This window comes from Pyxicephalus adspersus, chromosome 4 (assembly GCF_032062135.1).
Source record: "Pyxicephalus adspersus chromosome 4, UCB_Pads_2.0, whole genome shotgun sequence".
In the NCBI taxonomy this organism is placed as follows: Eukaryota; Metazoa; Chordata; class Amphibia; order Anura; family Pyxicephalidae; genus Pyxicephalus; species Pyxicephalus adspersus.
In genome coordinates this window covers 120,539,912-120,562,675 of record NC_092861.1, presented here as the reverse complement: position 1 = coordinate 120,562,675, position 22,764 = coordinate 120,539,912, and the positions used below count along the sequence as shown (strand labels likewise).

Sequence of the window (22,764 nt, the reverse complement as noted above, 5' to 3'; positions counted from 1 at the left end):
AAGAGTTTTGTAGAGTTTATTGTCTGTGCTCCCATATGGGAACACTTTTATGTAATTCACAATTGGGGATGAGCGAGCAAATTTATTAAATTCGGTCTCGCAGCGAATTGGGCTGTTCTCGCTTACCAAACATGTAAGCAAAAACGGCCTTTGTAAATTCGGCTGGCGAGCTCAAATTTTTGGGACCTGCAAGACCAATTTGAAGTCAAATCTAAGGTCACAACCTTGGGACATCTGTTCCTTATTTTACACTATCAACACCAGGTAAGTACTTCTTATCTTCTAACTACTATTGTCACATAGGTGCTGTAGTATTGTTTCTATTTCTTTGGCCTTGCTGAGTGGCACCTATATAACCACCTGCTACACACAATATATGTTCTCTGGCTTGTGTTTTGAATGCAGGAAACAAAATACTATTTGATTTTATTGGTAAACACCTATCATCCTTCCAGTTTCGGTGATCTTCATTGTGCTTTCCAAACGCTAAGCAGCGCTTCCTCCAAAAAAACTAAAATGTTTTTAAGTCCGTTAGTGTTCCCTTTGCTTTCCTAAATCCATCATTACGCAATTGCTTTAGTTTAGTGTTTAAAATAACATATGCAAAGCCTGATTCTTCTGATTCTTGGATTCTACGTTCTTGTGCTTGCCTGAAGTCTGTCACAAAAACTTATATAAATGTGGACCATTCAGTAAAGTTCACTTATGCTTTCTATTTCAAGTATACCTAGAAACACCATCAAAGCTCATGTGATGTCAGTTTTTGCTGCTGTATTTTTTTAAAGGAAATTATAACCCCCACCATATTTTACACACTTGTGGAATGTTTTTTTTTAATGTTCTTAATTCATCTTTTGCTTTTGAAGTCCCCTTGGTAGTGAATCAGTAAATTATTGAAAAGTCTAGTAAACTACAAAAATTTTTCAGCTGCCATGCCAAGGACTCAATCATAAGTGATGATTGATTTACAGTCCCATATCTATGCCATATATAATAGCTCATGTCTTATTCTGTAAAATTTTCACATAACAAAGTGTCATAAATTGTACAAATCGTACTGCATGAATTAAGAGGAATTTAGAGTTTCATTTTAAGATAAAGTATTGCTTATTTAAGCGAGGCAAGTACCAGTATAGTATGTTTAATGTTGGTTAATAGTTCACTTGAGACTTGATACCCATGTTCTTGTACCTATAACTACTTGTACAGCCTGGGCCAGATTACCATTAGCACAAGAAACTTGGTCTTGCCAGATTGCCATCAGCAGAAGGAGATAACAATAGCTGCATAAGTGAATTAATATACCATGTGCCTATTGCTTTACAAAAATCAAGGTCTTAGTAAAGGTATATTAAAGTATGAAAGCTCCTGGGCCCTGTAATGATTAATCACTGCATTTGCATGTTTAAGAAGATATTATAAAGATTAATTATTCTCTGTTCTCAGCTTATAGACTACTTATGACTAATTCCAAGGCTCAGGGAGGGCTTTGTAAAACAGGAGACCAAACGCAAACATGCAAACTTACCAGCACTAACTGTGATCGCTTCGATGAATTGCTCTCTCCAGCTGTTCGTTCCAACCACAAGAGCGAGATTTGTCTTTTTAATAAGTTTGTCCACAGTGCTCTGCGGAGAAAGAAAAGAAGCAAGGGACTCGTCAGAACTGTTCTCTTACATTTAATACCAAAATCATGCAGAAAATTGTAAGCATTTGGCAGGTGCAGCTTTTGTACCGCAGGGACCATTGAAGAACAGATCTCTAAAAGGTATTTTTGCAATGCTAATATGCTGTTTTTCCTTTCTGTTTTTTCAATAACTCTGTATATTATGATTCTGAAGACAAGAAAATAAACCAAGGTTATTGCAAAGTAAGTTATAGTATTAAGATATTGTTTTGATATATTCTTTGGAGTAAGCCAAGGTATTCCAAATGTATTAATCTCTTCACCAGTCATTCTGAATAGTTATTGTATGTGTTCCAAATGCAACTGCATTTAAAATCCATCTGAAAATACAAACCTTATATTCCATTCCAATTTGAAAGAGCTGATAAACTGAACTTGAGCACTAATCAATAACTTCCAATAGTGCCAATTCAGGCAGGGTTGTTGGACCTGAAAATAACACTCAGTCTATCAGAGATTAGGTGGGGGATCTGAAGTTGGCTTGGAACAGGTCATAAGAACTAAAGAAAACCCAAATACATTTCTAATAAAATAGCTTGGATGTACACAGTCCAAGCATTATAGTCCAGGAAGATACAAATACACTATGTAATCTAGTTATGAATCTATTAACAAAAATTATTTTTTTTTACAAGTGGGGAGCAAAAGTACATGGATCTATCATTGTATCAACCATTCATACAAGGGAAGGATAGAACAGCATTGTAAGCCTATCAGTCTATTTTTTAGTGTACAGTTCTAACAATGATATCAGGAGACAGCACAGAGATGGTCTCATCTGAGTTCTGCTACTCCTTCATTGCCCAATCACATGCTGGGGAGGGTTCCTATGTATAAGGTAGTTTGCAGAGAGATCTCAGGAATTGTAGGGTCTGGTTGTGTTATCTGGAGAGGTGTTTGAATCAGAGGATTAGAACAGAATGACAGGTAAAACATACAAACATACATTGTGCATCCCAACTGTTTCCCTAGACTTCAGCTTTAATATTTTCCAAACAGCAAGATTCTTTCATGTTACCCTTTTCTCAGTAAACTAGCAGAGTTAGTCATGTGATTTAAAATGATTAAAATGGAAATAGACTGCCAAGCTTCCAGTATACAAGCCACATTAAACAGTAAATTATTTATACTGTTTCATGAAAAATTTAACAGCTTAAGTTTATACAAAGGCATGTCAATGACACATAGAAGCAATTATTCACTTTTAAACAAAAATCAATATTTTTCTGCAATAAAGAATTTACTTTACATTGCTTTGTAATAGAATGGTACTGGAATACAAAATGAACTCTGCTTTGAGTAAGTTGTACAAGCACATGAACCACCTAAATCCTTATTTATGTTAATGAACTCCAGACAATTTTATAGATGCTTTAAACACACAAGTCATTCGTCATTCTACAAGTCCCAAGGGAACTTACTCAGAGGTGCTGTCTAGTTACAAATAAAGTTAATTTACCCAGCATTTTCTTGTAGCTGGCCTATTCTTCCTAAAACTTGCCATGCACTTTTGAGTTTCCACACGCAGGTGCAGACAGTATAATAGTAGCTGCTGGTTAATGCGTTAGAGGGAATCCTCCATAGTACCATTTTATTTTGTACAAATACATACAGCCAGGAATAAAACAAAAGAACAGTCAATACAGTATTTATAATGCAGGGCTGATCTGAGTATACATGAATATGTATACTGATAGACTGATTACAGCCCCAATGGCAACGACAAAGATTGAATAACCCAATAGCGTAGTAAGCTCTCATACTTGGGGAGGGCTAGGAGAACCAAGGTTTCCATTCCTCCAGAAAATGACCAATAATGTATTTTTTTTTTAACTGTTACAGCACTTACATTGTTTTCCTTTTTAAACAGCGTTTAAAAAAGTCACATCTTGTCCAATGATTTCACAACAGTACACCAGACTGGCTGGAGAATGCTGGCTGGCAGGTGAGTAGAAATCACCATGCTAATATCAATCAACATGCTTTCTTCCCACTGGTAGCACTCTGTTCCCAGAGATTGGTAAAGCTGTGTCCCTTAGTACTCTCAGTGCTCAGAAAAGAGTGTCAGGATAGGTGAGGATATCTGCTACCTACATTACCCTAATTTATTATGCATACCAGTATATTTAACATGACACAAAAGTATATAAGGTCATCAATTTACCATTAAAATGTATTTAGCACAGTCTAGTATTTCATCCCTTCACTGCAGAGTTCCCTAACAGAAAAGCAAAGGCCAGGAAGCCTTCAACAGTCAAGCTACGAATAAAGGGGGCTTCTGGATTTGACAGTTTTAGGAATGCACAGAACTCAGGAGTGGCTCCCTGAAGAGACCTAGGACTACACTGCTATTAACACAAGATTTAGTATTACAATTAATATGAGATATAGCTTAGCTTATGGCTAAAACTATCCAATAGCCAAGACTTGCTAAACAAATCACCAAGCCTCAAATTTATTAAAAGTGCAATCATGGGGCTAGATTTTTTAGTAGCGCAAAATTATTATCATATGGAAAAATAATCTCAATTTTCTGATACAACCCTTATTTACAGATTCAGTATATTTATGGTTTGAACAGGTTCAGTATATTTAAAGATGAAAGAATAGCATACTCAGTCTAGTCAATAATATTGTTTAGATTTGCTATATAAAGCAATGCAAGTTTGCTCAGCAGAATATTATATCTCTGTCCATCTTCTCCTTACTGCTTTTAGTAGCAGATGGGTACAGGGAAACTATCAAGGTTACTCTGCAATTATTGCTCCATTGACTTTCTTACATTACATTAGTGTTAGTGATTGGTATATGTGTAGAGGGCCCTACTTTATACAATACACATAATTGACAAAGGGAAAATTGCAATATCGGTGTTTATTAGCACTGCAATGCAAATACATGGGTTTCCTACATGTCCTTTGACAAGTAAATCATTAGACAGCATAGTCAGCACCTTTATGATAATATATTTGAGTCCTGGGGGTGGGGTTGGCATGGCCATCTCAGTAAAGTTTTTAGCACAGCTGGCTTAGCAGTGGCTGTAATCTTATGCTAGTGGCTTCCATTGTCAATATGTTCTATAAAGGGTTACTTCTGGAATGGAATCTCAGTTTTGGTAAATAACTGCCATGGCTCTACCAAAGTGTTTTGCCAATTGCATTAAATAAATATTTGATCTTTCCAATCTTCTGAACAATACAGTACTTTGTTAATAAGCTGTCTCACTTTTTCCCAAGTGCAAGTAATCCACACCTTTTGGTGGGGGGGGGGGGGGGGGTTCAGATATTTAATCCAACTAGCTGGTCAAATACTTGAAGTGGCTGTGAGGGTGTGAACAGGTGGCAAATTCACAAAAGGACACTTGGATTGGTAAGAATAGATATCAGAATACCTTCTATGCTTGTTTCAGTTGGGTGACCCTTTATATAGCAAAACAAGGAAAAAAGCAAACCTGGAGACACCTTGTTAAAAATGGAGTGATAATAATTCTTATATTTCTATCCTGATGGATTTATTTGGATCCAGGGAGTGGGATAGAGGCAAGGAGTTTTGCTTTAAAGCCCAACTAAATCTAAAATTGAACAAGATAAATTTTATTACAACAAAGTTGATAAGTGAATGTAAGGGAGTAAGAGGTGGACATGTTCATTTTGAATAGTCATATGTATGCAAGGGAAATAAAATAAACTATGATTTTAGGATTAAAAAGAATACATCCTATCCTTTATTCACTAATGGAACATTTACTTTAAAAATAAATATATATTTTAATGTTCCTTAATAAGTGAACAGTCTTTAATGCTTTTAAAAAACAATTCCAATGTGTCCTTTTTCATGACCCAATTAAATTTTGAATTTTGTTATAATTTCCCTGATTATGTATTTATTGTTCACTATGCCTCATTATACATTTGTGAACTAAATTTGAATTAAACCAATAAGACCCTGACTTTGTATTAGTTTAGAAAATTATGAATAGCATTAGCTGTTTTCTGCATTCTGTAGAAGTAGTACAACTACTGGTATTGTGTGAAGCTTTCCATGTTCAGCAGACAAACTAAAAGGTGTATTGAATACACCGAAAATTGAAGCCACCATCTTTTAAAACTAGGTACACTTGTCTACACTGTGCTGCAGACCATAAATACTGGCAGGCTGGAAACCCATCAATAATCTGAGGAAAACAACCTTGACTTCCCTGAGGTAATGGCTAGCATTATTCTTTGTGGCAACTTTGGGTTTCTAGTGCTACTTTGTTAATGTGGAACTTTATTTATCATGGTCACCAAAGGGTTCACTCTCAGGTCTTATTTTAATGACATTGTTATTGGGACCCTTGTTAAGGATAATGTTTTATCCTTGAGCATCCTTTGTGTTAAATATCCTCATGGGATATTGGCTCTAAATACTTTAAATTAAACTACTAAAAACAGAACAGCAAATTATCTTAAATATGTTCTGTAAAGAATTAAGAATTTTACATTTCAAAGACAGTAAATTTGTTGTAAAAGGAGGTAGTACAAATAACCAAATTTCTCGCTTTGTTAGCTAACCTATGTTCTCTTGCACAGCATGGCTTGGATAATGACATCAGTGGAGCATTTTCTTCTAATTTTCTAGTTATGGTTTTCTAGTTAGGCTGCTCAATGACCAGCTAAAGGAAGCTGAGCAGCAGGCTGACAACACCATTGTAATTGCCTGAAAGTGGGTTATTATTGTCAGTCTGCAACATAAAGTGTTGTTCCTGGTAGGATTCCCAAGTTACAACAGATTAAAAAAATAATTTTCTCAAAAAAAAATAAAAAATAAACTGTACACAGTGGGGCATGATGTGGAAATGGGAAAACTGATTTTAGGTTCATAAGAGAAAAAGTAGAAAGATAGCAGTTCTTTATGGCAATAAATAAAGTCTAGCATGATAAAAAACCTTTTATCTCACTAACTAAAATATGTACTTCTTCGAAACATAATTAGTAAAAGAGGCCATAGCAATGTTTACCCATGACTTTATAAAAATACTCTCATTTAAGAGTCCAAGATGTGGGTCAGTACTGTACTTATGCTCTAATCCGACGCGTTTTGCTCTAAACGGGCTTCCTCAGGGGATTGCCGAGACCCTAGAAATTACATTAATGATAAAATAGAATAGAATTTCCACAGTATTCTTAAAATTTTGACAATTTTAAAATAAGCAGATTCATCTAAATAGTCTTGACTTACTTGGTACACTGACCTCACGAGAGGAAGGTAGAAGAGTACATTCAACCCAGAAATTGAAATAAAAGGTTTTATATCATGCTAGACTTTTTTTCTGCTATAAAGACCCGTTATCTTTCCATTTTTTCTCTTATGTACTATTGGCTCGGCAAATGTGGTTTCACAGTGATGTATGCAGGCAGAAGTTGGGAAAAGTTTTGGAAATAAATAGGGAACCGATTTGAGATTGTTGCTTAGTTTAATAATAAAGCAACAGTGTTTAGAGGGATCAAAAGCAATCTTCTTTCATCTGAACTTTGATTGCTATATAAATTAGAAGGCTGGCATTTAAAGAAAAGGAATTTTCTTAGGTAAGATGAATACTGTTTTTTCTATATGATTTTGTTTATAAACTTTTTAAATTTTTTGGATTTGGATTTTAATTTTGGACTCTAAATACTAGTGTTGTAGAACTGCACCTTAAGAGACAGATTGGCAGCTTTAACTTTATAGAATCATACTAGAAAGCCCTACATTACTTTTTTACTATTTGGGATTTTAAATTTATACGGAAAAAAGTTTACCTAAATTACCCCTCAAGTATCATGATTGGTGTTCTTTAGGTTCCTTCAGAGAATTATTACTGAAATAATAAATGTAACTTAGCAACTACTGTTTAGTCAATAAAGGGTAAAAATCATTTGACAATAGATCAAACGTGCTTTACAATAAGCTCCCGTTCATCTCTATATAAGCATCGTAAGGAAAATAATTTTTTAAATTTACTATAGAGGAAATGGGTTTTTCATTTTATTGGGACCTTACAGAATGGGTACCTTGACAATAATACTGCTAGAGGTCAGTGATGGCTTGTTTAAAAGCTTTTTTACTGTGTGTTAAAGTAGAAGTAAAAATAAAAATGAAATTGCAAGCAGACAGGTTTTTAATGCGGAAGCGACAAGCTATATCTCTTTTTCAAAAAAAAAAACATACCTGCCTGTTTCACAATTATTTAACTAAACTTGCCTATCCTCCCTCTATTGCCATTGCTGGTATCTTCACCAAGTCCTCTTCCGGTTTCTGAATGTTTGCCATTCTGGTTGACCAGGCAGCAAAGTGCATAGGAGTTCATTAATTCCTAGCAGCATGCTATGCCAGAATTATGCATTATACAAAAGATTGTAAACAGGCCGGCTAAGTTTGTTTTATTACAAAAGGGACAAAGCCTGTCTGCAACTTTTCATTTTTTAATTTAGTATATGTACCTTGCTGACTCTCTATGGCTGTTGGATATTTCCAAACTACTAAACAATGGGCTCCTGTATTTACACCCATTCCATAGCTAGCACCTACGCACATACCACACCGATGGCATATAACCCAAGGAAGTTCAAAAATGACCCAGGTTACTAGTCTCTTTAGAAAACAGGGCTTGGCACTAACCTCCAATTCTTTTACATATATGGAATTGGACCTGCAGTCTAAATTAAAAGCATAATGGTATATATACCTTATATTTAGATGGTCCTCATCAACCCTCATTTCTTCTGATGTAACTCATCAGTCTTTTGCATGAACAAAAAGGTCACCTACAACTAATATTTATGTTTTTGGATTTTCACTGTCTTCCTAAAAATAATAGTAGACAATGACCATGTCTTTTTTCTGTGGCCTTTACCAAGCCAAGAAAAGGAATTGTACTTGTCTTTTTGCTTTCTCTGCAATCCAAAATAATTTGTATGATAAATAAATGCTATAATGACCAGGATATGGGTTCAGACGTCCCTCTGCCAGAGATCCCCAAGTGAAGCTGGGAAGTACTTTCATGTCAGTCAGCATGCATACAAAACTCCAATAAATATGAGATTTCTGTGAATTTACTTTTAAATATAAAAGATGGTGTAGTAATTAAAAAGCATAATAACAATATTATCATAAAATACGACATTATGTACAATGTGCGCAAGTAGGATCCATTGGACATACCTTGAACTCATACGATTCTTCAATAATTATTTCTAGTTTAACGTGTTCTCCTAAAACAGGGCGGCCCATTTCTGCTATACGTCTTTCTTCTTCCTCTTTACTTGTAAGAGGCTGCTTCTCCTCATTTTGCTCTGTAAAAATAAGACATAGATTAACATTTTTAGGTAAAGTCAAATTACTTTAAACAATATATATGTGTGTGTGTATTTACGCACAGCTAGATATACAGTTGTAATATATAAACAGGACACTCTTTACCTTTCCAATGGTTTTTATTTCTTTTATTAAGCCTGAACCTTAAGCAATACAACCAGGTTACTGGAAAGTGAAGACTAGAAGCAAAAACATAAATGACTGCACAGTACCACATTCAGTTTGTTCCAGGCAGAACACCTGAGCCTCCCTTAATCTGAGGTCCAATTTTTTTACCCACACTGTATTTATTCATTTTAATACACATTTTTTCTGCAATAAAAGATGTTGTTTTTATCTCCCTATAAGCTATCTTTAAACTAATATTATCAACAAGCACATTACTTAAATATTCACATGGGACTTAACAGATGAAATGTAACTTTTGTATATAGTAATGACTAAACACAAAGGAGAGATACTGTATAAAACAGGTAATATGAAATTTACTATGCTGTGAAATATACAATTTTTATTGAAATATTAATCCTCCTAAATGATATAAATAATACTGTTTACAATTACACAACAAAACATAAAATCCTGAATGTGCCCTCCTTTTTTTATTTTGTTGGAATGCTGCAATGATTGCAGAATTTACTCCTAAGCATGCTAATATTACACTTCAATATAGTAAAAGTGAACCAAGAATGAGAAGGATTTAGTAAGGGAATTTATCTTAAGGTGAATTACCACTTTGCAAGGAATAATTTACTTACAGAATGTAGTGATTATTCATTTTCAAAGAATACTCAATCAATTAAGGAAAACAAGATTTTTGGATTGGATATTATAGGTCAGCAGAGCTTCATCTGATTTAGTAAGTGAAATATCCCCTGCAAGGGTACAATTTGCTTTGCTAGGTGAAAAGTCCATATACCTTTGGCAAATCAAACTTTAATGTATTAATGTTTTACATTAAAATATCTTAATTTCCCTTGTGACCATGCCAAGGAGTTTACAAAGATTGCAATACTATGTCATCGCTGCAACAATACATATCTCATGAATACCTTTCTCTTTTCTATTTTTTTTACTTTACTTGCTGTATAATCAAATACAATGGGAAAAAAAATTCTATTTTGGTGCATATGGTTATGCTATAGAATATTTGGTGCACATTACATTCCAGCCATAGACTTGCAGACACAGCTTAATGCACATCAAAAGTCTCATAATAATAATCTCATAATAAGGAGATCTTGTGTTCACTGTCTGTAGAAGACCACGTCTGTGACCCCAAAGCACAACAATATCTACACAGGAATTCAACATGTATTATGTTCAATGTGAACAATATTTTAATTATTCACGCATCTAAATGAATGGTTACATTCATTTTCCCCAAGAAACTAGCAGTAATGTATTTAGCATAGTAATGAGGTTTTCTTCATGTTTAATGCAATAGTTAAAAATTGACTTCTGTCTCTGAATACAATAACACTCTAATGTATATGAGACACTAAGACGCAGTTAGTTCAGGGGCTGTGTTTTATGAAGTGGCCATTTCCTTGTATGACAAACCTTTTTTATTATTTAGGTGCAATTCGGTAAACTCTTCTGATGGATGGCTATAAAAGGCAAAGCCTCCCACTCAACATTTAGGTTTTATTCTGTAGGGTAAATATCCAAAGAGGTATATTTTTACATATGGAGGATATTTTTTTCACAGTAAAAATTCAGTCATATTCAAAAACCATATAAATGTATTGCCTTTTTTTGTGTTACTACTTAATTTTGTTTCAAAGTTCATAACTGTGTAATATGGCAATAAACCATAATTCTGTGCATAAGTGTGACAAGAGGGAGTTAGAAATAATATGTTTTTTTATGTATTATAGAAATATCCTCTTTGAAGCCTACTTTAGGGATGTCTTCCCATTAAATAACTAGAGGTTAGGTATAATTGACTGAATTCTTCCACAATAAATAACATCACTATGAGTGAGCTAAACTCCTCCATGCTTCCTCCCCTTTAGTATTTATGGTATGATTCATATAAGAAACTGGTGGCCTTAAATTTAACCTATACTAGTAGAAAGATTCCATTGCTGATCCCCTACTGAAAAAACTAATTCGCTGGCTGTCACTGACCTAGCAAATTAGCACATCGCAAATTCACAGTCAAGAATACTTAACTTAAATAACTAGAAAGTACAGAAGCCTTTTGATCAGAATTATAGCCTGGCATCCTATTTGCACTTGCAAAATGTCAGATGTACACTAATTCACAATACACAGCAACTGAGATTATATTTCTTTTACATATTTTAAAGAAAAGAACATTTATTTTTACTAATTACTTTGAATTATGTACTTTGCAATGAGATTAGTACATTTTATTTGAAGTTATACCAAAAGTGGCTGCTGGACGGCTGAACTGTACATTACCTCCAAACTATGGTAGAAATGGAAGCTTAGAAGTGTTAGTTCGGTACACAGCAGGAAGCTGATTAAACTGACCTCTGTACTTGAACTGCATTTGATTAAGGTAATGGAGCTGTAATTTGGGTGGATTGTAACTGGAACATATTACCTATAGAGGAATAAGCTTTAACATTTAAAGTATTAACTGTGTCTCAAGCCATTTTAAAGCTACTTTTTATAGGGAAGCAGGGCTACCTTTGGGTGAAGGATTTCTTCATCCTTGCATGCAGCGTAACTGGGGCCTATAACTGGAATGCATTAAAAGTTCCCTGTGGGAAAGCCTTGCCTATTAGATAGCTTATAGCAATATTAGTATTAATCCCAGTGGAAGACAACATTTTAAAATTGTTCAGTTATCATGTACTAGCACAGCACTGTCATTTAATTATTTAGCACCTGGAATTAGTGGTCGCTGAACAAAGCTCCATAAAATCCATGGCTAAACCTCACTTATAGAGAGAATATGAATGTCCTGTGTATAGCATAACTCATTTTTGTGTCAATCTGATTTATTTTGGATGTGTTCCAGTAAATGGAATGTAGATGCCCCATGGGGTCAGTCCTCTGGTGTCCTATGTTTGCCTCCTATCACCAAACAATCAAGAATCAAATGTATTAAAGCAAGAAGAACAGTTTACATAATTTCCTAATACCTTTCCTATAATCTGTAAAAAAGTTATACAGGGTAGTCATATCTGCAGGCACAAGCTGACCTCCCTCAGGGTCAAATAGTTTTTGTTCTGGATAATTACATGCTTCACATTTTCACATTTGCAAAATTTAATTTTATAGAAAGCTATATAGAAAATAAAAAAATACTTTTTAGCTTTGACTATGCTTATAATGAACTTGTGGCCAGACTATATATATCTTGAAGAAATTGAGTGTGAAAAAAGGTGAGGATTTTTTTCTGATGGTGACACAAACAGCAAAATAAACGTAATAGCGAGATAAGGTAATAAAGATTTGGGCCCTGGTATAAGTATACATCTCTCTGGTTCTAGGTCCTTAGTTAATGCATCCCAAGGGTTTCCAACAGGGGCCCTTAACATTGCTGGATTAGAAAAGTCTAGGGAAAAAATGTGGGAATCCTTGAATTAAAATCCATTAAACAGAATAATGTCTGCTCCAGTCATTAGCTTTCACTTTTTTTGTCTATCAGATGTTTCCAGATATTTTCTGGATTCATACACACAACCAAGGCTAAATGTCTGTGGATGTGCCAGCTATTACAGAACTAGACTGATTTCCCTATTTGCAAGCCAACATTGGGTAAAGAAAACCAGGGGTAGTTTCTTTGCCTCTTGAGAGATTTAGTTCTACATTATTTATGCCTAGTCTTCCTCCTGTGTCACTGTTTGTATCTGTCATTTGCAACCCCTTTTAATGTACAGCACTGTGTAAAATGTTGCTGCTATCTAAATACTGTATATTGTTATTATTATTGATAATATAAGTAGCTTTTTTTTTTTCTTTTTTTGTACACTCCGGCCTATTGTAGTAATTGGAGAGATCAAGAATGTTAAAAAGACACTGTACTTCTTATGCTGTTCTATTTATCTGCATGATGGGTACAAGCAATGATTTAAGCTTTTCCTTGCACTATTGTGTAAACCCTACATTTTTGCTGCTGCAAACTTCTCACTGTAGACTAGTTCACATTTTGTGGACACCACACACCACACCTTCACCTTGGTGATTTAAATCATAGTTCATACACTGCAGAATTTATGCTTTTATTATTACATCATGTTTGCTGTATAATTGTTTATTGTACTTTTAGATTTAATTGTTGCTCTTTGAAATGACATCTTTTATTTTTCTGGTTGTGATGATAATGCATGGTGTTAAGTCAGCTAGGAGATCTTCTTCTCTTGTATGGAAAAGGCTCATCTCATCTTCTAAGCTACAAATCCAAATAGCATGACGTATGGTCCCTACCAAAGATTGGACAGAATGATTTTGCTGCCAATGGAAGGATCAATAAATGGCAAGAGAAGATATACTTAAAGCCAAAAATATACTTTCTACAAATCTCTTTTTTACCATCTGCACAGTAAGAATAAAAAACAGTCCTGTTTGTTTAGACTTGTCATGCACAAAGAACTGTCTTAGGTTGGTAAATGTTTCCATGCAATCCATAGAAGCAAATGACGACCATCCCATTTGTTGAATTAAGTTAACATGTTATTTGCTTTGTGCAGTCCTTGTACAACAAAGTTTACATGTAAAAGGAAGAAGCAGGGCATATGTTGCTCTGTTCATGTGCTAACAAAGCAAAGTGAAACACAGGTGAGCTCATCAGTCTTTTGCATTTTGCTTTATTGTCCAGTCACAGGCTGGGCAGTGGGGGGCAAAATTATTACTTAATTGTTTGCAAGGAAAAGCGAGGTCTCCTGCTTTGCTAATACAGAGCTATGCATGTTTGCTACGACTTGTAAATCTCATTAAAGGATACGTAAATATACAAATCTTCCGTTATTTTTGTAAGGTAAAACAGTTCTTTTTATATATATATTTCAACTTTAGTCTGCCTAGAGTTAACTTTAATAAAAACCTATTTGGATCAATATTGTGATTTACAATTTGCTGGAATGTTTTTAAACTAAAATGTACCTAGGCCATTGCTGAGTGTCAATAAGAAAACGCATATGGGAGATCATAGTGTTAGAAAACAAAGTCGGGTGTTGTCATTATGAACAGGCAAATTGTGAAATTGTTTTATGTATACAAAATGCAGCATGTAATGCAGACTAATTAACAAATGCTGCAAGCACATGGCACCCTGCACAATTCCATCAGTCTAACAACATGCAATGTCATCTTATTACAGAAAAAATTAAGGTTATCAAGTGATGTCTATGCTGGAAGCCATGAAATTTCAAGATGAGTAGCCCCTCATCTATATGCAACTAATAGCAAAAAGTCACATCTTACCAAGTGTTCATTATTACCGAATAAATGTATGCTGCTATCTGGCTGCAAACAGTCAGCTCTCTGCACCTAGCCAAGGTTACATTTCTTTTTTAATCTAGCAAGGAAAGCCTGTGGATGGATTTATTCTGCAATTTTAACTCTGCACTGACAGGGCCTGTCTATGGCATTGCCTCAGGTGGTAATAAGCGTTCACAGACAGATAATCACAATACTTCCTTGACCTGTTGTATAAAAAAACCCAATTGACTGACCACAATTTTTTCATTTTCAAAATGAAAATCATTTTTCAATTTTTTTTTTATTTTAGGGCACACATGAATACACCATTTATATTTATATCAATCATCATCTTTACTGTGTATATTACAGCTATAAATCATTGACCTATTTATTAATCATTTTAGACATAGCTCAACAGCTCAACTCAATAGCTGGAACAAGATACGTTTCTATCACTATTGTTCCTTATAGCAAATTGCTGTATATGGAAGTATAGGGGAAAATGCAGCTAAGAAGAGGTAATTACAATGAGTTAATGGATATTTCGATTGCATAACAGGCTATGAGAGCAAAGCAAGGGAGAAAAGCGTAAATGGCAGACACTAATTACTAAGCAGGGAATAGGGAAAGGGAGCTTTTTTATTACATCTTATACTATAATGCTTGTTTTAGAAGCTTTGAGAATATGCTGCACATTGTTCTGACCAAAAAGGTACAGCTATTTGCTTTGTACCTTCAGTTCATGTTTCTTTCATTGTGAGTTATTTGTGTTTCATTGACAGTGAAGGCAGATATTGGTCTTTTCAGTAACTTTCCGTCACAAGTAAATTTCTAAATGTCAAAAATACAGCAACAGGATAAGTTTTTACAATCTAAATAAATGCAGTTAAACTCCACGGAGGCCCACAGCAAAACACAAGATAAGTGTAGGGTAGATAGGTGTGGGAAGAGGAGACAAGGGGGGGTAGGTAGGGTCAGTGTGGGATTGGTGGGGTTGGAGGTAGGGTGGGGAAAGTAGGAAGGAAGGGTAAAAGGTAGGGGGGCAAGATTAATCCCCGCCCACCTATCTCTCATAGTGGAATGTGTTGAGGGGTAGTTGGGGGTTGAGCAGCACCATGGGGATCTTGGAGGGCAAGGGTCCCGGTTGATTACTTCGGCGGAGCGGGAACCATTTTGGTGTGATGCCCCTTAAGGTCCCTGAGGTGGGGCTGGGCATCTAGGGACCATTGGTATGTGCTAGCTGGAAGTGGAGAATTTGGTTTATTTGTAGACCTTGCCTTCTGGGACCTGCAGCCTTGTTTGTGGGTTAGTGAAACTGGTATGTTGTTGTTTACAATGGGTGGAGTAGTGTTTGTATAATGTTTAGTAAAGTTTTTATGCTTTTATTATTTATTAATATTATTAATATTTATTATTTTTATTAAACATTTACAGAAAATCTAAGTTATATTGTAAATTGTTTTTAAAATTTTGTTTGAAATAAATGGCTGTCTGCCAGCCCTTTTATGCCGAGCGACAGTTGCAGTGTGTAGATTTAAGGTGGTAAAATAGTAGGGGAGTGGGGTAGTGGGGGCAGTTACAGAGTAAAATGAGGGAGTGGGGGAGATGTTTGAGCTACCCTAGTCAAGTTCATTGACTTTGCCTGACTGAGATGAAAACAATGTCTGATACAGGGAAGAAGAAGCATGTTTTATCTCCTTTAGGGTATCTGAAGAAGGACTTGGTCCTTAAAGAACCAGCATTTGCACATTATACAGTGCACAGTACTGAACCATTTACTGCGCCTCCTATTCATTCTTAATAGGCCGTTGTGGGTGAGATACTACAAGTAGTTTGAGGGTGTTAGGAAATGGTAACCACACTACAACCCCACTGCTATTGTAAACATAACCTTACCCTGGTGATCAGACTGTAACACTATATCTTTGTATCAAGTCACAACAGGGGGTGCAGCAGAAGGACAGGAATGCACAGGCAGCAGGATGTATATGGCTGTGTCTGGAAGTCTACATTTCAGCTTTAATTAAATGCATGAAATGCTCAGCCTCAGCATGATCACAGGCTGCAGTCTTACCATAGAAGAGGGCTGTGACACAATGCCAGCGATGGTGTCTATCATACGTACAGCACTGAGGTCACTGCAGGGGCTGAAGTATACTATCTGGCTCAACTAAAAGCTTATGGTTGTAAAAATAACAATAATAAATTGACACAGGGTAGAGGTTACAAACCTTTCTAATAAGATTTTTACAATAGTGCCTGGAGTTCTGTTTTAGTATACTGATAAATACATTTGCCATGCCATTTCAAACTGGTCACTGAAAGTAAAAAACTGACTTTTTTGCAGTCTGCCTAACAGCTGACAATGTTGCGTGAGAAGGATTTCTAAAATATACTAATCACAAATCTACAGTGCACATAGATGGATTATCTAGTCTTCCCAATCCTCAACTAACAGAACTATGCGGTTTTCTACATAAACTGTTATACAAAAGTAATTTTCCTGCTGCACATTGTTATTCACTTGTGTATGTGGATAAAGATTAGGAATTAGATGTACATATTGCATACAATGCACAATAAAATACAACAACATAATGAAATGTGCAGAGAACTGATAAAGGATTTCCAGGTGCTGGAGCTTAGTGTGATGACTTAAACCTTCGAAGTTTAAAAGAAGAGAAAACCAATCTTCTATAACCTCATTTCATGACTTTATCATATAGTTAATCCACTGCTGCTTAACCTATACCAAATAAAAATACATTCTTATGCCAATTTACCTTTAAATATTATGTTCTAGCTCCATCCAGCTAGAGTTGTATATCTATTTCATATTGATATTCTATAAAATTCAGTGCCTACAATGACAACATTAGCTAAATGACTATGCCCTAAAGCATAAATACAGTTTAGTTTTGTTACATTACTGTGCAAAAAAGCAGCTCCTACTGCAATACTTACTCTTATGCTGTCCCCCCTCCAGGACTGACCGCAGCAATTCAGTCTGGGTCCTTTTATGTGTTTCGTGTGAGCTTCTGGTATCAAGCAGTTTCCACCTGGAGCACCTAATCATGCTGTTCTGGTCTTGTATGTTTAGATTGTGAAATGTGTAGCTTAGACCTAGTTCACATATAGAGATATTTTTTACTTTTGATGACCAATCCCATTTGGTCTTGTTCATGAATATTGATGGAAAGTACACAAGCCATGTTGTGTGTACAAATTATCAAGGAAATCCAATCTAATCTGTCCTCTGGTTCTCACTTTTCTTTTCCATGCGGCAGAAAGGGCTGACTTGAATTGGTGAGTCACGGACAAATATGGAAGCAAATCTGTATGTGTGTACTGGGCCCTATAAAACCCTGTAATGGTCCGAGATACCCGATGATGTGTAGGTGAAGCCCACAACCTAATAAAACAGTAGCAAATCCCAGTTTGGATAGACATTGGATAGACAAGATTCTTTACTGCAGTAGAGCTTAGAGATGTTTATAGTGGTGGAAAGACATTGGGTTGACATTCTTGGCCAACATCTTCCAAAGCCCCGCTTTAACAATAGATAAAAACTGAGCTCAAAAAAGGCCACACCGATACTCCATATGAACATTAATCATGTTCTAAAAGAAGAATAATAATCCCACCTTATATGAACCTTTAATCTAAGGCTTGTGTTAGAAATGTAAAGCTCCAGCATTATTTTAATGAATTGAACATAATGAGATTAATAACAGCACAAAAAGCTATTCTATTTTTTTTTTAATACAGAAATTAAACTTGCAATTTATTGTTTGGGCAACATTCAAATTTCAAACATGAATATGTGCTGTGATCTTAGAAGTTCAGAAACCACAATGATAAACACTGTAAAAAATGTGAAATTCACTTGGTTACTTCTCAAGCCATTTCGAATTGTTGAAAATGATCTGTTAAGGTCATATTAGAAAAAAAACTCAAACTTGTTGTGTTAGTGTTATTAGATGTAAAAATAGGAATACAGTATACCTGAAATGTTGATTATTGCAGATGGCAAAGGATGATCTCTAAAATGAACCTTTCTGTAGACAGGTTTACCTAAGCAAAGCAACCAATGAAGATGAAAATTGTTGACTGAATGAGGTTTAAGATGGTTGGATTGAATGTTGTTAGAGGAACACACATCACACTATCACCTCAAACATGTTATTTGTTTTAGCCGCAATACGATGCAGATTGATTACTAAAAACAGTGAGTATACTAAACCATGTTGTTCTAATTACTGAGACTGATATGACTATAGTATAACTATGTTATATACTACTGAGCATAGCTTAGTGTACCTTACAAAGAAAACAACACAGAGAATGGGGTGAGTCAGCTTAACTTGTACAATTATGAGAACGATCATTATAAAGGACTATAGCACATACATGTACATAGTTGCACATATGATATGACTATACATATAAATGGGGGCATGTATGACTGGCTTATGCATCATATCCAAAAACACATTTTTTACTTTTTTTATCTCATTGATGCTGATTTTCCACAACCTTCTTGAGCCACTACAAATTGAAATGTATTTATTCCTGCATCCACTACATATCATTGCCATGGACCAGCTTCCTTTCAATAGTGTTCCTGTGCATCTGTGTATCTGTGCAGTGTGTGTATGCATATGTGATGTTGTGACAAGCTGTCAGCCATAATTGAAAAGGTCTGATAAAAAAGCCTTCATGGCAGGTTACAAGGTATTATTTTATTCAAAACTCATATTTATGATGTCTAAAAACAAGTTTTGAACTTAAACATGCCTAGATTTATATGAAGTTTTAGCGATTCTATTTAGTACTATTTTTGCCAAGAATTCGCTAAGATTTTTAAAATTGTTTTAATAACCAAAATTTTAATATTTACAGCTTGACAGTTCAATATTTTTTATTTTTCACCAGATTATCCTGCAGATAACTCTCTTCTTGTCCTAGGGTATCCACACTCCACACTCACTCCAACTCTGTGGATGAGCCACTATTGATACCTATGCTAGATTGCAAACATGTCTTTCTCTCTTCATATCCATTACATGGAGGGAATAGCAGTTTACAGAAAGAAAATAATATTTACATTGTTTGAAAACAATATTTACATAATATTTACAAATAACATTGTTTGTGCTTTTGGTCCAGCACACTGGAAAAGACAAGGACACATTACTGGCAAGATCAAACAATATTTTAGTTTTTAGCCTGGAAACTAATGAAGTCACCACACCAAACAATAGTAATCTGCAAATATTTAAAATTTTGGTTTAGATAACCTTTAATTAAAATGAAACTGAACTGATCTTATCCAAAAATATAAATAGTATAAAAATGTCTGAAGCAACAAACTATAGTTTACCTTTAAGCAGTTTCATGTGTTTATTAATGAACATAAATCATAAATGAGCATAAGACTACATACTTATAACTTTTGCCTTCAGCCAGATTACTTCTTGCTATGCACAATTTCAATTACATCTTTAACTTAAAGGAAAAACTGATTTCATTAAAAATGATGGGTTTTTCCTTATTTTCACTCCATAAATACAGCTTAAAGCTCTTTAGTAATGCACTCTAAGGATTTATTCTACAATGTTTAATAACGGTAAATCTATTTTAGATGCAGACTGATCTCCAAGCTCTAGAAACATAGGCTTGGTCTACTTTCTTTTAATTGTTTTTATTATATTCATAAAACCAATATAGCATACGTTACTGGTATGTCTATACCAATATAGATATTTCTCTCTCCATGGTGGCAAAACAATGTGTTTTAGTTTCAAATGAACCTTTCCATTGGGTTCAATAGGAAAATAGTCTCTGTCATTACTTAAATTATGCTCCTTTGCTATAGGAATCACTAATTGCAATGCTAGTTGTAGCATCATTGTCATCGTGAAGTGTTGTAAAACATTTTACTGAGTATTCTTCACTGACTTAAATAAGTAGTTTTAAGTAACCCTGTACTGCATGAACAATGGAGGGATCAAGCCAATGTATCTGCTGTGCAACCAATCCTAGTTTACCCTTAGGCTAAGTACACACATGCAATAAATGTCATTGGAAAGGATCTTTCATGAGGGAGGAGGAGAACGATAGAGCAGCACCCTGCTGTGCTCTCACCACTTCACTTGCATTACGATCGTCCGTCGACCATCGGTGGATCCTCCAGGATGGTCGTTCGGACAATGGATGACAAGCACAGTACACATGCAAGATTCTCATCCGTTATCAGCCCTGGGCTGATTATTGGACAAGAACCATTACACGTGTGTACGTAGCCTTACCTTTATGCCACCCTTCCAAATCTATAATTTCCTGCATGAACCCCAGAAGGATCCACTGCACATAATGACTTTCTTTGAGTTGGTATTGCTATAGACCTAGACCTATAGACCTATTGTATTGCACAGTAGTGCCTACTTTGTAACAGTGGTTTAGCTGAGCTACACGTCTCTCAGTAACAAAACACTGATTTGTGCTGAACATTTAGGAGTGACCATTTTTGTCCTAAACCTAGAGATATCAGATTGAAGGTGCACGGAGCCCAGTAAGATAAGGACCTATATTGGTTTGCTACCTGAGGGCAGAGTACAGTAAACTAAAAGTGAATGTATACCAAAACTTTCTTTTCAAATGTTACATAAAGTAGCAAAATGTTTAAATCCCTGACTGTTTAGTAATTGCTATCTGTGCAATATCCTATTGGAAATCTCTACAAGGTGAGGGGTATCCCCCTTTTTTTACAGCTGTCATCGACAATAGAAAGGGTCCGAGACAAAAATATATACTTGACAGGGTTTCTAATATTTTTCTACTCAAGCCAAAGCTGAAAAAATGTGTGAAAATTGTTATGAGCTTAATATGTCCTCCTTTCCGATTATGTTTAGCCAGTGGGGTGAGCAGTGCTACACAGGCAGCCCTCCCATGCATTGATGATGATAATGGCCTGCCATAGTTCTCACTGTCTACTATTCTACAGGCAGCCCAAATCTAATATTACACATAAAAGGTGTGTCTGTGCAGCACTGGTTAACCCCACTGACTAGAAATCCAATGAAAGCTGACCCTGGTTGAAGTGTATACAAGGCCCCCAAAAATTTGAGTAAGGGCTGATTTAAAGCCTGGTAGTATGGAATTAGATAAGTCCCTGGAGGGCAAGTGGGAATTGAACAGAAATACAGTTCAACTTTAAGAATACCCCAGCAATGGTCAAATTCCAAACTAGACTATTTCTTAAATTGTGCATTGTTATTTTTGGAAAAATCCGGGATTTTTGTGTAAACCTTTTTTTTCATTTATTATATTAATGTAAATGGATATGTTCCTAATAGAATGTTTAGAAAAGGATCTAGCATGTTGTTTTTTAGTGCTATTAAACTGATGAGGGCTTATGTATTAATAGCACAAATTTGAGTTAGTTATCATACAAAGCTAAGCTCTTGTGACCCTCTAAAATGGAAAATTTTGGGGAAAAATGTAGATATATTACGATTGCACATAACAGCTCCTGTGTATACCGGTAACCTTACAAATGTGTTCTGCTTTATGTTACAACAGTCTAGAGCCATCATTATTGCTGTTAAATTGGAGTCAACCTACAATTATTGCTGTCAACTGTTTACATTGTATTACTGGAAACTTTCTATTAAAGCAAGTATTTCCTGTAGAAGGTGTACGCATAAACACTCTATAAAATACTCTAGCATTAGCGGAATTGTAGGTTCATGCATCTATGGGTGCACGGCGTGTTGTATATACATTTTTATTCACTACCACCAGTATTGCTCATTGCATGAATTATATTTATTAATATACTGATGGAAACCAGCTGTTATATTGCCTCAGTAAATATGTCAAAGATGGAGGCAGCATGGCAGGTTATCCATTTTAGGATTTGAATTTATAGGGATGCAGTCTTCTGCTTTGTGTATAAAAGCATTACATCACCAGAGTAATACACACAAAGGCAATTTTAAAAACGCTCATTGCAAAAATATCCAACTGATAATATCCGATACTTTATGTGCCTATATACTAATTTATTACTAATAATTGTACGCTAATGTTTCTTAAAAACATCTATTCCTATTGAAGTGATAACTAAAAACGTTCCCCATTTTCACTCCTGTCACCATATACCAGCAAAAATAGTGAGGATGATTCCCCTGTCTGCTGCGAGTCACATTTATGAAACCCAAAAATTAAATAAACAGGATTGATAACCCTTTGCCACTCTATCCAAAACTTGGCTTGGATACACAAGTAACACTAACTAATAATGTGATGGTACCAATTAATGACCAGTGCGAAAA

General features: G+C 35.2%; 1 protein-coding gene across 8 annotated transcripts in view; it reads right to left on the bottom strand.

The window, feature by feature from the left end:
* Positions 1-22,764, bottom strand: part of LOC140329295 (sodium/calcium exchanger 1) — a 254,077-nt gene that overhangs the window by 16,875 nt on the left and 214,438 nt on the right. For 6 of the 8 annotated variants that reach the window (XM_072409477.1, XM_072409480.1, XM_072409482.1 and 3 more), the window contains 3 exons: positions 18,431-18,499; positions 8,870-9,000; positions 1,529-1,628 (listed from right to left, as the gene is read on the bottom strand). In XM_072409477.1, coding sequence (XP_072265578.1) covers positions 1,529-1,628; positions 8,870-9,000; positions 18,431-18,499 — 300 coding nt within the window. The remainder of the gene's footprint in view (positions 1-1,528; positions 1,629-8,869; positions 9,001-18,430; positions 18,500-22,764) is intronic. The other 2 variants (XM_072409484.1, XM_072409485.1) reach the window with 1 other exon arrangement.